Source organism: Schistocerca americana, chromosome 1, assembly GCF_021461395.2.
Source record: "Schistocerca americana isolate TAMUIC-IGC-003095 chromosome 1, iqSchAmer2.1, whole genome shotgun sequence".
Classification (NCBI taxonomy): Eukaryota; Metazoa; Arthropoda; class Insecta; order Orthoptera; family Acrididae; genus Schistocerca; species Schistocerca americana.
Window position 1 is genome coordinate 427,527,282 of NC_060119.1, and position 14,494 is coordinate 427,541,775.

At 39.5% G+C, this 14,494-nt stretch overlaps 1 protein-coding gene across 1 annotated transcript in view; it reads right to left on the reverse strand.

Moving 5' to 3' along the window:
• Positions 1-1,699: 1,699 nt before the first annotated feature.
• LOC124623352 (glutathione peroxidase-like) overlaps positions 1,700-14,494 on the reverse strand; it is a 33,324-nt gene continuing 20,529 nt past the window's right edge. The window contains exons 3-4 of the mRNA XM_047149030.1: positions 13,109-13,267; positions 1,700-3,101 (exon numbers count right to left, since the gene is read on the reverse strand). Coding sequence (XP_047004986.1) covers positions 2,910-3,101; positions 13,109-13,267 — 351 coding nt within the window. The 3' untranslated portion in view covers positions 1,700-2,909. The remainder of the gene's footprint in view (positions 3,102-13,108; positions 13,268-14,494) is intronic.

A 14,494-nucleotide genomic window follows, 5' to 3' on the forward strand; every position in this document is an offset into this window, starting at 1 on the left:
CCAAGAGCGGCACGGCCACCAAAACAAAAAGTGAATAGATTTTTTGAATCAAAAAAGGGAGGGAGATAAGGAAAAGAGATAAGGAAAGGACAAAACACACTTTATTGTCTATAATAAATCATACAATCACCGTTGATCTTTATTAACAGCAACGGCCGAACGCAGTCCCTTATCAGCGCGTATTGCACAACCGGAAGTGAACTATTCTGCAACACGATCTAAGTAGAGCTAGGGATCGTGCGTTGCAGCAGCCGCGCCAGAGACTAAGTCCTGTTCAAGGTCACCCGCATTAAGATGCGAAACGTAGAATAAACTACAAACTGACTTGCGGATTTTTATAAATACGTAAAACGGAAAAAAGACTTGCTGAAAAATGCGAAATTTCCCGAAAACTGTGGTGTACCAACTACTTCTGCCGCAACAAGTTCCATATAATGTGTTCTCAATAAAAAGTACTTATGTTTAGTAAACTAATATCTCAGAGTGTCCCGGCGAGGCCTCAGCTAGATGTGGCAACCCTAGGTGTGGGTGCAGTCAGTAGCGGAAAGGTAAGAGTTACAAGTGACAGCTTTCTGTAAATACAGTAATCCATACAACAAATGTAACATCTCTGACTGTATCAAAGCTCTCTGCGAAGCCATAGAGTCATAATATGTTTGTAATGTATTTTAATTTCACACACAGTGTCCGTGATTGCTTGCACGTGTGTGGATTTCTGTGTAATGGCACAGTACCTCGAATAACACACACAAATATGTTATTTTCTAAGATTAGCCTACTGTCTGTGGGAGACGATGTGGGGGCGACGCTTTTTTGAGTTGCGTGTGAGTGGGGTGGCGGTAGAGATGTAGGAGGGGAAGAGGACCGCACTTCACTTACCTGTTTCACGGCCACGATGACTGTACTTACACACCTGTATGCCTATATCTTGCTTAAATTACTTTTATTCACTTTCCAGGTTTCAGAATCAAAGGTCAGGATAGGTGTATAGAAAGGCCAATACACCATTTTTGCCTCCTATGTCGTATCTTTATTCCACACAAAGCTCATGACTGTTAGCTTATGAAGGAAAACATTCCTGTAGAACATTCATTGTTCTCTCTCACTGACAGAACCAATCGTCAACAATGCAGACTACAATGCGCTAGTGACAATGTTTTAGCGTGTGTGTGTGTGTGTGTGTGTGTGTGTGTGTGTGTGTGTTTCAGTGATCTCTTGGACTACAACAACAACTACAATGTGTTGTACAGTAGATACTCTGAAATACGAAATTGTTGTGGCTTCCATGTCCATGTGTTAAGGAATTTCCTGGTCGCCTCGTCTCGAGATTTTCGGTCAATAGTTTAATGATTTTTCTGACGATGGCGCGACAGAAACATACACTCAGCATCCCTGACGAAACCCGACAGGCAAAAAGTCAGATCTTCTGAAACTCTGATAACTAAACACGATGAGATTTTTTTAGCTCTAACCAGCGCACTATATAGAGGCGTTTTAACATACCACGTCGGCACACATTGCATGCTCCACCTCTTGAGGCAGAAGTATTGTAATCAACAATATTTAGACTATTACAAATAGTTAAATACACGAGGTGTTGTTCTCTACATTAAGCCAGTTTGGAGAGATATATTTTTACAAGGATTTGGGGAACTAACAAGTGATGTACTCCTCTTACTGTTACTGTTACCAATTTATTTAAGCCTCGCAGCAGTTAGCCATTAGTCGTATAAGTCAGAAACAATGCGGGAACCAAGTGTAGCAAACATCATCTGACGTGAATCAAAAGTAAACATGAGCTACATACAACACAGAACATGAAAGATGAACCATTAAATAGACCTGGTCATTATCATTCACGAATTTTATACCACCTTAACCAATAAATAGATTTTAAAAAAATCTTATTTCTGGTAACGTATCAATAGCGAACACAAATGTGTCTGATACTTCCTGGCAGATTAAAACTGTGTGTCAGACCGAGGCTCGGTCCCGAGTTCGAGTTTCAGTCCGGCACGCAGTTTTAATCTGCCAGGAAGTTTCATACCAACTCACACTCCGCTGCGGAGTGAAAATCTCATTCTGGAAACATATATGTCTCTTCACAATGACCACAATTTTTATCTGAGAAGCACAATACGTCTGAAACATGACGCAAGAAAAAACAATAATTTTTTATTTTGTGGTTGTACATGTAGTTTATTAAGAACTCGAACTCACAGTAAAATTTACAATGGCTAAATCGTATCAATTCTACAGCGAGATATTATCTATTCAAAGTATCTAAAAATGTTGCATCAGTTCGTTAAAGGATACAGATCCAAACTCAAGGAGGTTTCAGTCCAACCATAAAATTGAAGATTTTCAAGACACACGACGTTGTAATGCCTTCCTTTACTGCTTAAATGTTTCACAAAATGAAATTTACCCACTACAAATCAGGATGCAATAAGAGATGGAAAACAGTCTAGATGACTTTATGGTCAGCATCATACACTTGCATTAATATCTTCGAAACGATGACTACAGACGTTAATAACACATATATTTCAATATAATTTCAAAGTAAAAAACTTAAAAACGATGTTAGATACCAGGTGTATAATGCTCGCAATTTTAGTTTAGTTTACACAATGGATGAGAGCTTCTGCCATGTATCTCTGAAAAGAATTCTATGTTCGTCTCAGTACAGCTCCTTGAAGGACTCCACGCCCCTCCCCCTTCCCAAAATGTCTACGCTAAATAATCTCGCTTCAACGTGCAGATAGAAAACAGTCTCGAATGTGCTTTGACAGTCCCTGTGAGAAGTTTAAAGTGTAATAGCATTTGTACGCATGAATTCTACTGTCCCCAAAAAACAGAGGCGATTGGTAGGAACCGCCTGAACGCCGAAAGCCCCCCGGTCCGGCTCAGAAGAATTTGTTGAGCGTGTCCACCATCTTCTTGGGCTCCGTCGTGGGCGCGAACCTGGCCACTGGATTGCCGTCGCGGTCAACTACAAACTTGGTGAAGTTCCACTTGATGAAGTTTCCCAGCGTCCCCGGCTGCTTGTTCTTCAGGAATTTCCATAGGGGATGAGCATTGTCACCATTGACCTCCACCTGCACAAGCGAACAGAAGGTAAACACAACACTGTGCCTTTAAACTCTGTCCTTCATTGTAACTAGACACGAACACATCGTTATGATATTTTTTTAGAGCATGGAGGAAAAAAATTCTCGACCTTAAAGGGATTAGAAAGTCAAACGGGCCGACTTGGAGCAGGAGAGGCACCACAGGACATTCTGATTTCCACTGTCTATACTTTTACAAATAAATTCATTAAACGTTATCAGCATGACCAGGAAGGATTCAGGATTCATTCTCATAGCAGTGGAAGTTCAGAAACACAACAAAGTACATTTTTTTACATGTGAAATTTCATAATTTTTTTCACTTACTATTGGCTGCATTTGTTGCTGTAGGTACACTTTTCTTCAGAAGTAAGACAGATTCTTCGATGAATTTTGCACAGAATACAAACTATACTTACGGGTGTGTGATGCTCTAGAATTTTTTTAATTTATGAAAAATGAATGAAGTGTTACATTTTAAACTTCGCGTTCAGAAGAAACTCAGGTTTTATAGTTGATTATCTCAATTTTTACCACAGTTTTTAATAGGTTTGGAAAATTCTAGTTTCATACACCTGTAAGTATGGTTTGGATGCTGCGCAAAATTCATCGAAGAATCTCTCTTCCTTATGAAGAAGAGTGTACCTACAGCAACAAATGCAGCCAATAGTAAGTGAAAAAATGATGAAATTTCAAATGCAAAAAAATTTATTTTGTTATGTTTCTGAACTTCCACTGCTATGAGAGTGAATTCTGAATCCTTCCAGATCATGCCGACAAAGTTTTATGAATTTATTTGTAAAAGTATAGACAGTGGAAATTAAAATGTCCTGTGGTGCCTCTCCTGCTCCAAGTCGGCCCCTTTGATGTCCTACACCCCTTAAGTCTAAATTACTTCGAATTTTGCAGGTCACCCAGTCACTCTTATTATGATCTCGAATTTTCGTTTAAAAATTGTCTTATATTGTCCACAGTAACAGCTGCTGTGTACGAGCACAAGAGCAGTTGAACACTCTAACTTTTGGCAACTTTCAGATTTATTGGTTATTTTCTTTGAATGCTGTTAAACGTAACATAGATGCTATATTCTGAAAGATAAAGGCACTTAAATCTACCGCGCTACTGCTGCTCTAGACTCCGTGAAACTTGCCATCAGAGTGACGAGCACACCTCCAGTTGTGCACGTTTTAAGGAGCTTCTGCGCATGCGTAATTCGCGTGACGTAATTAGCTTATGGGCCAGATACATATGCATTTGATGAAGAGCGTGCACAGTTCACGATGGGCACAGCTAGCCCTTGCCATTCAACTAGAAGTTTACGTCAGTGCACCCAGGTGGTAGCACATTGCGGCAGAATTTATCCCCGTTCGCTCAGCATAAATCCTGCTATGTGATAGCACACTTCTCAGATACGCTAATTCACACACTAATAGTAAAATTAGATCGAATGTCAGTATATGTCAAAGTTGTGCTGGCAGTAAACATATTTTGTGGGTTTCTGAATGAGTTATAATATATTAAGCTATGAATTGTACCATACAATAATCCATTTGAGGCGATGAGAATCATTATGGCCAAAACACATCACCGTCGATTTTGGCATTTATTCAGGCTTCTGAATCTGTTGATCTCATGAATAGTCACGTTTAGCTGTGCTGTAGGCCCGCAATGTACATATGAAAATTCACGAAAAGCTGTGTCACTGGTTTCTGTGACATTTACTTAAATATGGGTTCAGCGGCAGTGTTCTTTACGCCCTTTTTGGACCTCAGCGCCTCACTTGTGCTCTAGCCAAGTGACGATGTTGGTATACATTTTACTTGAGTTTAATCATTTCCACAAACGGCACTTCGCGTTTGGAGTTGGTTGTTTACTTTGCGGGAATCAGCTTTCGAATGCAGTGTAAACATGAACTATGTTGAATCTGTTTTAAATGCTAACAGAAAAGTAAAGCTGTGAGGACGGGTCGTGAATCGTGCTTAGGTAGCTCAGTGCCCGCGAAAGGCAAAGGTCCCGAGTTCGAGACTCAGTCCGGCACACAGGTTTAATCTGCCACTAAGTTTCATACCAGAACATATTCCGCTGCAGAAAGAAAATCTCGTTCTGGGAACAGAAAAGTAAATTACCAAGAAAAGTTAGCCGCAAAGAAACTAGGGTCTCCTGGAGCTGATCCTTTGAAAGAGTGACGATATCAAACAAGCGTGACTACAAGCGAACATTTAACAAGGACGTGTACAGTTAGCACAAGCTATTGTGTGGATGCACCGTAGGAATATCAGATTTTCAGCCCGGAAGTAAATTCGTAAAGTAATACATTTGTCCGAAAAATTGAAAAGCACGAAAACTCCCACTCACACAAAAATGCGAAATGGAGAGTTGCTAAAGCTTACACATTATTTTCGTTAGTGCCCTAAACTGTGCTTAATTATGTACAAAACAACAAAATTCCACAAAAACAATTCTTTCTTTTGTCAGCTAAGTTATGCACCTATTATTATTACTATTATTATTATTGACAGTGCCTGTAGTTGTATAAATTAGTTGATACAGCAGATGCTATTAATTTCACACTCTCAAATTTATCTGGATCTAAAAGTTTGTAAACACCCAGAATGTATACTCACGAGCCGCCACTGATGTCCAACTACAGGGTGGCACACGAATAGTCGGCCCTAGTATTACACAGCTCATTGTCACCCGCCAGTTGTCATCTACTGTTCAGAAGAAGTTCTGATATTGTTTTGTATTATCGGTACGAAAATCGTTGCGAATTGGTTAAGACGTGTTAAGTAAATATCTCAGCGAGATGTATCCTCTCCTAGAAAGAACCGCAATAATGGAGGCGTACATGTTTACCTGTTCGTTTAAGGAAACGCCGGACATTTATACAAAGAAATTTTCTCGTGTTCCCATACCAGCAAAGAGCGGTATGCTGGTTTTGATTACAAACTAGCCTACTACAGGATCAACTACAAATGCAAAAAACATCGAGCCCCGTCCGTTAGTAAACCGGCTGTGACCGCGTGCATTCGAGCGTGGATCCCAGACTCCAAAGAAGCCGACACGTAAATTGCCGCAACAAGTGAACGTTTCGCGTAGGTCTTGTCAACATGTTTTACGCCATATAGGGATGAAATGTGTACAAGAATTGAAAGAGAAAGGGTAGACAAAAAGTGTGAATTACCGTACACCGTCAAATAACTGAGAGCGGAATTTTGGATCCGCTGCTGTGTTTCATGAGTGATGAAGCCTGGTTCCATCTGACAGGACATGTGAAATCCTAGAGCACCAAACAATCGCTGTATGATTAATGAGGAACCTCTTCATGCTGAAAAAGTCAAAAAGTAGTGCGCCGTGTCATCAAGTCGGATTGTGGGTCCCATATTTTTTGAGACGACAAAAAACACTACAGTGCTGTGTTTATACGAATCTTCGCGGAATTTTAAGCACTGTTGACCTCTCCCCCACCCCCACCATGATCGGACGTATGCTGTCTTTCAACAGGCTGGGGCGACCTGTCACACTTCACGTGAGTCAGCCTCACAGACTCATGAAAGATTCCCAAAACAGAGGACTGTCGGCAAACGATTGTGGCCGCCGCCATCGCCGAACCTAACCACTTGTGACTTTTATCTGTGGTGTAGTCTAAAGGAAAAAGTGTATGAAAATAACCCAATAACTTAAGAAGACCTGAACGACAATATTCGTAAGGAAATTATGAGAAGTGATGCGGCAGACTTGCGCAAATGTTAGGGAGTACGTAAACGTAGACTAAACACTCGGAGGTCATTTTCAGCACCTAATGAAATGTAACGTAAAAGATAAGATCAATTCAGTAAATATACACCGTCGCATTAGCTTTTTTATTATCTCTTTGATATCTAATTATTACATGTTTATCTAACTGTTGTTGTATCTCCTCGTTTCAGGTAGCTATTCGTGCATAATTGGCGAGTAATGTGTACTCTGGGCCGGTGTTTCATGCGCCTCCCTGTATAATTCACTGTAGCAAACGTGTGAAGTATGATCGACACCTGAGCGGAGGCTGTTACTCTCCTGGACTGCTGACTCTTCTGTAGACAGAATAAACACGAACTTCCCAGAAAAATTTCAGAGGTTGTTCAGAGATATTTTCTGAGCATTTTGGTTTAGGAGACCCGTCTTCTCCAGTTACAGAGACTCTGTATGTAAACTGAATGAGTCACTTTATTTCGCTGAAAACTGTTGACGTGTATCATAATATGCCCTGTAGTATAGCATTCGTCTGTAGCGTGATATATGAAATGTAAAAGTCGTGTTGTTCTTTGCTTTTCCCTGATGACGGTTAAAAACCGAATCCGGTCGGAATAAATATGTAAAATTCAATACAGCAAAGATAACTTGCATTTTCTGAAACATTTTTTAATCGTAGAATGCAATTATCAATGAAAACTGAGATTAAAAATTTGAGGTAATGCAGTAGCCCTATTAGAAACAAAGAGATATGTCTGTGTGGTTATCAATAAAACGAAGTAACACCTTCTTGGAAAATTATAAACAGTACTTCTAAGCACAGTTTCAAATGTGAGAAATTTTATGGCACAAATATTTAGAAACAACAGTAACTACCCGGATGGTAGCTCCAGGACCACGTACTCTCTTCCCTGTCTTGCTCCTTTCCCTCGTTACTTTTTCATCAGTATGATTCTTTCAGAGTTACTTTTACGGCTATAGGAATGCACCTCACGTGCTAGAGCAGTCGTTAAACTGTCGGACATACATAATTACTTTAGTGGGAGGCATTGTCCGTAGAGCAAAGAAACGTACTGCTACTACCAAAGAACTAAAGGTGAACAACTGTATCTCAAATGTCTCGCCTTGAGTTTCACTGTTACGGTAACAGATGCAAAGTATAAACACAGCGGATACCTAATGACGTAAGTTAGCCATTAGCCTATCAGCTTTTCTCATCACAAAAGTCACCCATGTTAAAGATTTGGGAGCTCTGTAGGAAAGTACTCAATTTCAACAGATAGCTCCACAGCAGGCAAGATTGGATACGGGACAGAAAAGAAAGAACAATTTTTGTTCGACCTAACACCCACATATTCATTGATTTGGGAGATATATGAAGAAAGCTACGGAGAATCCTCGTCCATGCGAATATTTTCACTCAGCGATTTGCCAGTTATAAATGTTTAATGAATTTGGATCAAAAGAATCGAAACTTCTTAGGTTCTGGCGTGTAGCATAACACAGTCGTTAACTGAATTTACTGCACGAAACAAAATAAAATTAACATTACTGCTGTAAAAGTCATTCCGAGTAATTCGATCCTTTTTATGTTCTGTTAACCGACAATGAAAACTAAACTTTCTGAAGCTAGCGTATCAACGTACTGTTTATGGATCGCAATGTCCGCTGACCTTGCAAGGAATATTAAAATTCTTAACCTCTTTGGCGGCAGCAGTAAGTGAATCTACAAAGCGGTCGGCAGTAGTAAACTTTCACGTAAAACGGTCTGAACTAAGTTCATCAGCTCTGTTCTCCCGCAAAAACAATATTCTAACGACCTTGTTGGGGGATTTCTAAATTTCGTAGTCTTGCCTCCCGTTTAGTTGATTATAGAATACTTCGAGTTAACCACCATCTTCAGCAGTATACACTTTATTCTTTTATTCTTTATCCATAAAAAACTAATATTGCACCATCATCTTCAAACAGGTGCGGGGTGACCTAACTAAATAAAAGTAACCTGCAAAAGGTTGTTAAGTGTAACAGGAAATAAGTTACCCGATTAGCTGTACAGAAGATTTAGTCTTTGCGTAAGATCGGAATGGCCAAAGTTGGCGCTGGTGAAACACTGCGCAGTATATCAGTGAGACAGGTTGTATTATCGTTGCTCTGGGCGTAGCAGGATTAGCATTTCCAATGTTCTCCTTTCGTTCTTCCAGTGTGTGCGTAAATTTGAGTGCACTCGATCCTCAACTTTCCTTGCAGGTAAAAATCTCAGTAAGAGAGAGATCGGATCATCTTGGACACCAGGAGATTTTACTTCCTTTGTTGGTTACCATCGAATGCTTCATGAACTCGTGCCGTTGCTCCATATTTCTGAAAATATCCTAGCAACTTCCTTTTCTTGTAATTTCCTTACTTGTTGGATTATGTTGTCACTAAATGTAAAAAAAAAAAAATAAAAAATAAAAATAAATCAGGCTTGTTTTATTCGAGCTGCCCCGAATTTACTGATAAGAATCATAGCTTTAACGTTGTATATATTTCGTAGATATTCATTGACGTATTTGTTTCTATAATTGGCTGCGTACCTATGTCGTGCAAACAAACTTTTATTTGCAATTTGGACTTCTGTAACCAAGACAGCTTTTTCTTTTATATGTCCCTGCCTAACAGAAATAGATTTGTATCAAGTAAACAACACGGCGTTTAAGCACTGCTTTGTGCACAGTAACATAGTATAGGCATAAGAATCCACGTCAAAAAGCAATGAAAAGTTAGTGGGAACAATCAATACAAATGTTTCCCTGTTCACAAACAACGAAGATGGAACTTGAAATAACAAGGTCACATATGAAATCGATTTTGGTCACGAAAATTCAGATGCAGAAGCTCACGTCCAAAACCAGAACTATCAACAGGTAAAAAAAAAAAAATGTATCAGTGCAGTTCAGATAATCACAGTAATATTTTGCTTAGGCGAAATATTTGTTACACAAAAAGATAATACTTCCATTTGCGCATGACAAACTGTTGAAACATTTTGCCAACGCCAACTGAGGTACGTAGCCCAAAAAGAGAACAGTATATAAGGTACGAGTTTGATAAAAATTTTTATGTTAGGTCTATTGTGAGTTTAAAACAACAGTATGAAAACCGCATCAAAATCGTAAAGGGTCATAATTTATTTTAGTAATATTATGCCATGTGTAAATGAAATTTCACTGAAAGAGAACTATTATACCTCTAAGATCGTAGTACAATATTAATAATTTTAATTGTGAATTATTGTGACTTTCACTATTTTTTATAACAAGAGATAAGTTCTGTAAATATTCAGTACAAGAGACGACTATGCCATATCCAAATATATACAGTGATCATTGTTACACAACAGAGTCTTTTCTGTATCGTAGTTCTTTATGATCAGACAGAGCTTGTCATTTGTTTTCAGAGCAGTATAATACACGAAGTTCTACCTTGATGCTAGACTGTTATCTAGCTGCTCTTTAAATGATTGTGGATACGGTTTAGAAAGTCTAAAACAGGGCTTTCCTGTTCTTTAACTTAGAATAACTGTCGAGGTGACGTTTCGCCCTTCAGTTTGTTGAGGAAATTGTTTTAGTGTTGATATTTATTTGATTATTCTCCAATGAAGACTACGTCTTACCTGTCTTTCAATGGCAGTTGTTCGCTAACAAGTCTGTCTCCCATATATCATATACTGACAGTTTATGGCAAGGCAGCCCATTGGCTCGGAAGGCAATTCCGAAATGTGGTCTTTTAGCACAGGAAATAACTGCCACGGCAAAACAACTGTTGTTAACAAACAGCAGTTTGCATGCACCAATCTATAGAAATAAAGGAAAGATCAGAAATTATTCATTTATACGGCACCATACTTTGCAAACTCGGAACTACAACGCATGTAGCAGAAATAAAAAAAAATCTCAGAACCACCAAAGCACTACTAAGGGTCAGCGATGAACCGATGACATTCAGCAACTAGTATCTCATTACCGATGTGAAAGCCCTACACTAAAACCGATTAAAAAACACTTAAAGACTACAAACGATAACTCACCAAAGCGTATCCTTTTGGGTGTCTCAATGGTCATCAACTATGGAATATATATCTTAAAAATTCTGAATGTTCTGCGAACTCGACAGTTAGTTAACGGAGGAAGAACAGAGAATACGACGGATAAATCAGAATTTCCGACTAGGGCAGTCAGTTACGTTCATTACAGTCTTATCACAGACAAAGTTCAAACATTCTGTACTGAATGTATCAACAGCAAATAGTTTCAAATGGACAGTAATGTGATGAGACACTTTGTAGCGAATTTTGGTATGAAATCACACATCTGCAAGCTCGCCGAACCAAAAATAATAATACATGAAATGTATTCGAAAAACTACCATCAGCCGTATAATGAAATGACGATAATGAAAGTTCGTGCCGGGTCGGGACTCGAGCGGTCGCCTTAGCATTTGGCTATCCCAGCACCACTCACGGCCGGACACAAACTTCCATACGTCGTCAATCATGTGTCCAAACCTGTACTCGTACATTCATCATCTATATTCCCGTACAGGTGAGACATTTTACTTTCTTGCCCGGTGTCGGGGGATAAATACAATATTGCAGTGTCTGTGTTATTCCGAATTTACAATGCCGACACTGGGCAATAACTACCAGAATCATCAAAAATGCACAGATGCTTAGGAGCAGTATTAAAAGCAGCTTGTTTCTGGCCCGCTACGGTGCTAATTACTTAGACCTGCATCTCGCAGTTCACTTACTGCCAGAACTGGCAGCGGAGGCGGTCCTCTGTTTCTGCTGAATCTCTCATCTGCGGCTCTGTTAATGCCTCCGAGCTGCCGGCCACTAGTGCGACTACAGCGCATTACCAAGGCTGCAGTTACTTGTTTAAATCGTTTCTATAAATTTTATCTTACTCGTGGTAAGTACCATTAAACAGTGTAATAACTGCAGAAATTGAATTTTTTTATCGTTTAGTACAGTACATGCCACTTTGAACACATGTGAGAGTTAAAACTGAGTGTGGATGATACTCAAAATTCCATAGCTGTCTTTCCAGGGAAATGTCCTTCCAAATGGGCATCAAAGGAATGGCGAAAAACCAGCGGCCAGTAGAAACTGTTGTCGATTCTAGCGGTGTGCTTGGCTGTCTCTTTAGGAAGACCTCTGTGACACTCTCAGGGTCAAGCTTTTACGAAAAGTACTTTCCGAACGCTTTTTGGTCGGCTTCAGCATACAGTTTTTATATCAGTACTGAGGCACTAATCGAAGAACCCACCCACTGGTCGCTGACTTTTGTGGTGGGAAGATTTTTTTATTTTATCTTATTTTATTTTTCGCCTACATGCATCGTAGTTCTGAGCTGTCAGATTACGACGCTCTACAAACCAATCCTTTTTCTTTTCTCCTTCTCACTTTGGTTCGTCACGACACATGTATTACCGTGGCGGTCGTTTCAAGTACTAAAATATCTTATTTAGGAATTGCCTCCAAAGAGAACGGGAATGCCTTGCTGTACACATTCAACAAGGTCAACAAACCAGTGATATTAAACAAAAGATTCTGCATAGTCTTAAGTGGAATAAACCAAATAAATAGCAGCACTGAAACACAATTTTTAAGCAACTGAAGAGCTAAACTTCTCCGAAGGAATTCTTCAGAAGTAAACAGCTGCGAAGTGTGCTTTTAGACTTTTCAGATTGAATCCACAGGCGTTTAAGGAACACATGGAGAAAAATTTGGCATCAATGCAGAGATTTATACCTTACTGCTCTGCAAACAGATTGCAGGATTTATGTTATTAACGAAATCAGTGGTATAGAAAATGTCAAATGGCTCTGAGCACTATGGGACTCAACTGCTGTGGTCATCAGTCCCCTAGAACTTAGAACTACTTAAACCTAACTAACCTAAGGACATCACACACATCCATGCCCGAGGCAGGATTCGAACCTGCGACCGTAGCAGTCGCACGGTTCCTGACTGCGCGCCTAGAACCGCGAGACCACCGCGGCCGGCTATAGAAAATGTCCTCAGATGTAATTGACTATGATGGCATGGATGGATATGGCATCACCGGATTTTGCAATGAATACTAACAAAACTGATGTAACGATAAGCCGCTAGTAATGTTCAGTTCTCGCTTCGAGATTCAATTTTAACTTTTCACACGCCTCCAAATATTAGATCTTCACAGCATCAACTATGCCACGCAAAAAATCCAGTGAGAGCGTACCTTTTCGAAGAGGTCAAAGGTGGCGCCCATCGTCTTGAGCGCGAAGCAGGCTATTTGCTCGCTGTTTCCCGGCTCCTGGCCGTTAAACTGGTTGCACGGGAACGCCAGAATGCGCAGGCCCTTGCTCTCACCGTATTCCTTCTGCAGTTCCACCAGCTCCTGTCAAATAATGGCAAATATTTCTCAGACATATTGATCAGATACCAAGGAACGAAAAGATATTTCAATAACTGAAAAGCGCTAGTTTGCTTTCGTTCTACATTGTTTAATTTATTGTGTTAACCGGATTTCGGCTTACAAGGCCATCATCAGACATTTACTAACTATTGTCGCCAAAGAAATTACATGTTTGTATACGACATTGGTAAAGAAGCTACACATCTACAATGAATCACAGAAGTACAGTAAACAATATGTTTCATATTGTGATGGTAATGCAATATAAAAAGTAAAAAAGTTCTCAATGAGTAAATATGATGGGAAAAAAACAGGAAAAAACTTTAACACAAAACGGGAAAAAACATATCTACGTAACAGTTTGTATTAATAAACAAAACCAATAAACTAAAATGAAATTAGTACCTGACAAGGCTACTTCAAGAGATATAAGACATGGGAAGTGATACACAAACCATTCATTACAAGAAATAATTATGAACTGTGACCACAGAATATATGAAGACCTCATGCAATATCAATGAGATAAACAGAAATGAGTAAATGCAGGAAAACAGAGGAATGTGAAAGAAAAGCACAGTCGCTTACCAGTGGAACAGCTTCATGATCGGATTAGATACCTATAAGATTCTATAAAGATTATGTGGAAGAACTTGGTCCCCTTCTAGCAGCAATTTATTGTAGATTGCTTGAGCAACGAAAGGTACCTAACGACTGGAAAAAAAGTACAGGTCATTCCCGTGTTTAAGAATGGCCGTAAGAGAGATCCACACAATTATAGATCTATATCTTGACGTCAATATGTTGTAGGATTATAGAACATGTTTAATGCTCAAGTATTATGACATTTTTGGAAAACGAACATCTCCTCTACAAAAATCGACATGGATTCTGCAAACAGAGAGCCTGCGAAACTCAGCTCGCTCTGTTCCTCTGTGAGATCCACATCGTAATAGACAACGGCGCTCTGGTTGATGCCGTGTTCCTTGGTTTCAGTAAGACATGTGACACCGTCCTGCATTACTGTTTAATGAAAAAAATACGAGCTTACGTAGTATCGGAGCAGACCTGGGATTGGATTCACGACTTTCTTGCAGATATAACTCAACAAATCGCTCTTAACGGAACTAAATCGACAGATGTAAAGGTAATACCCGGAGTACCACAGGGAAATCTGATAGGACCGTTGATGTTTACAATACATTTAAA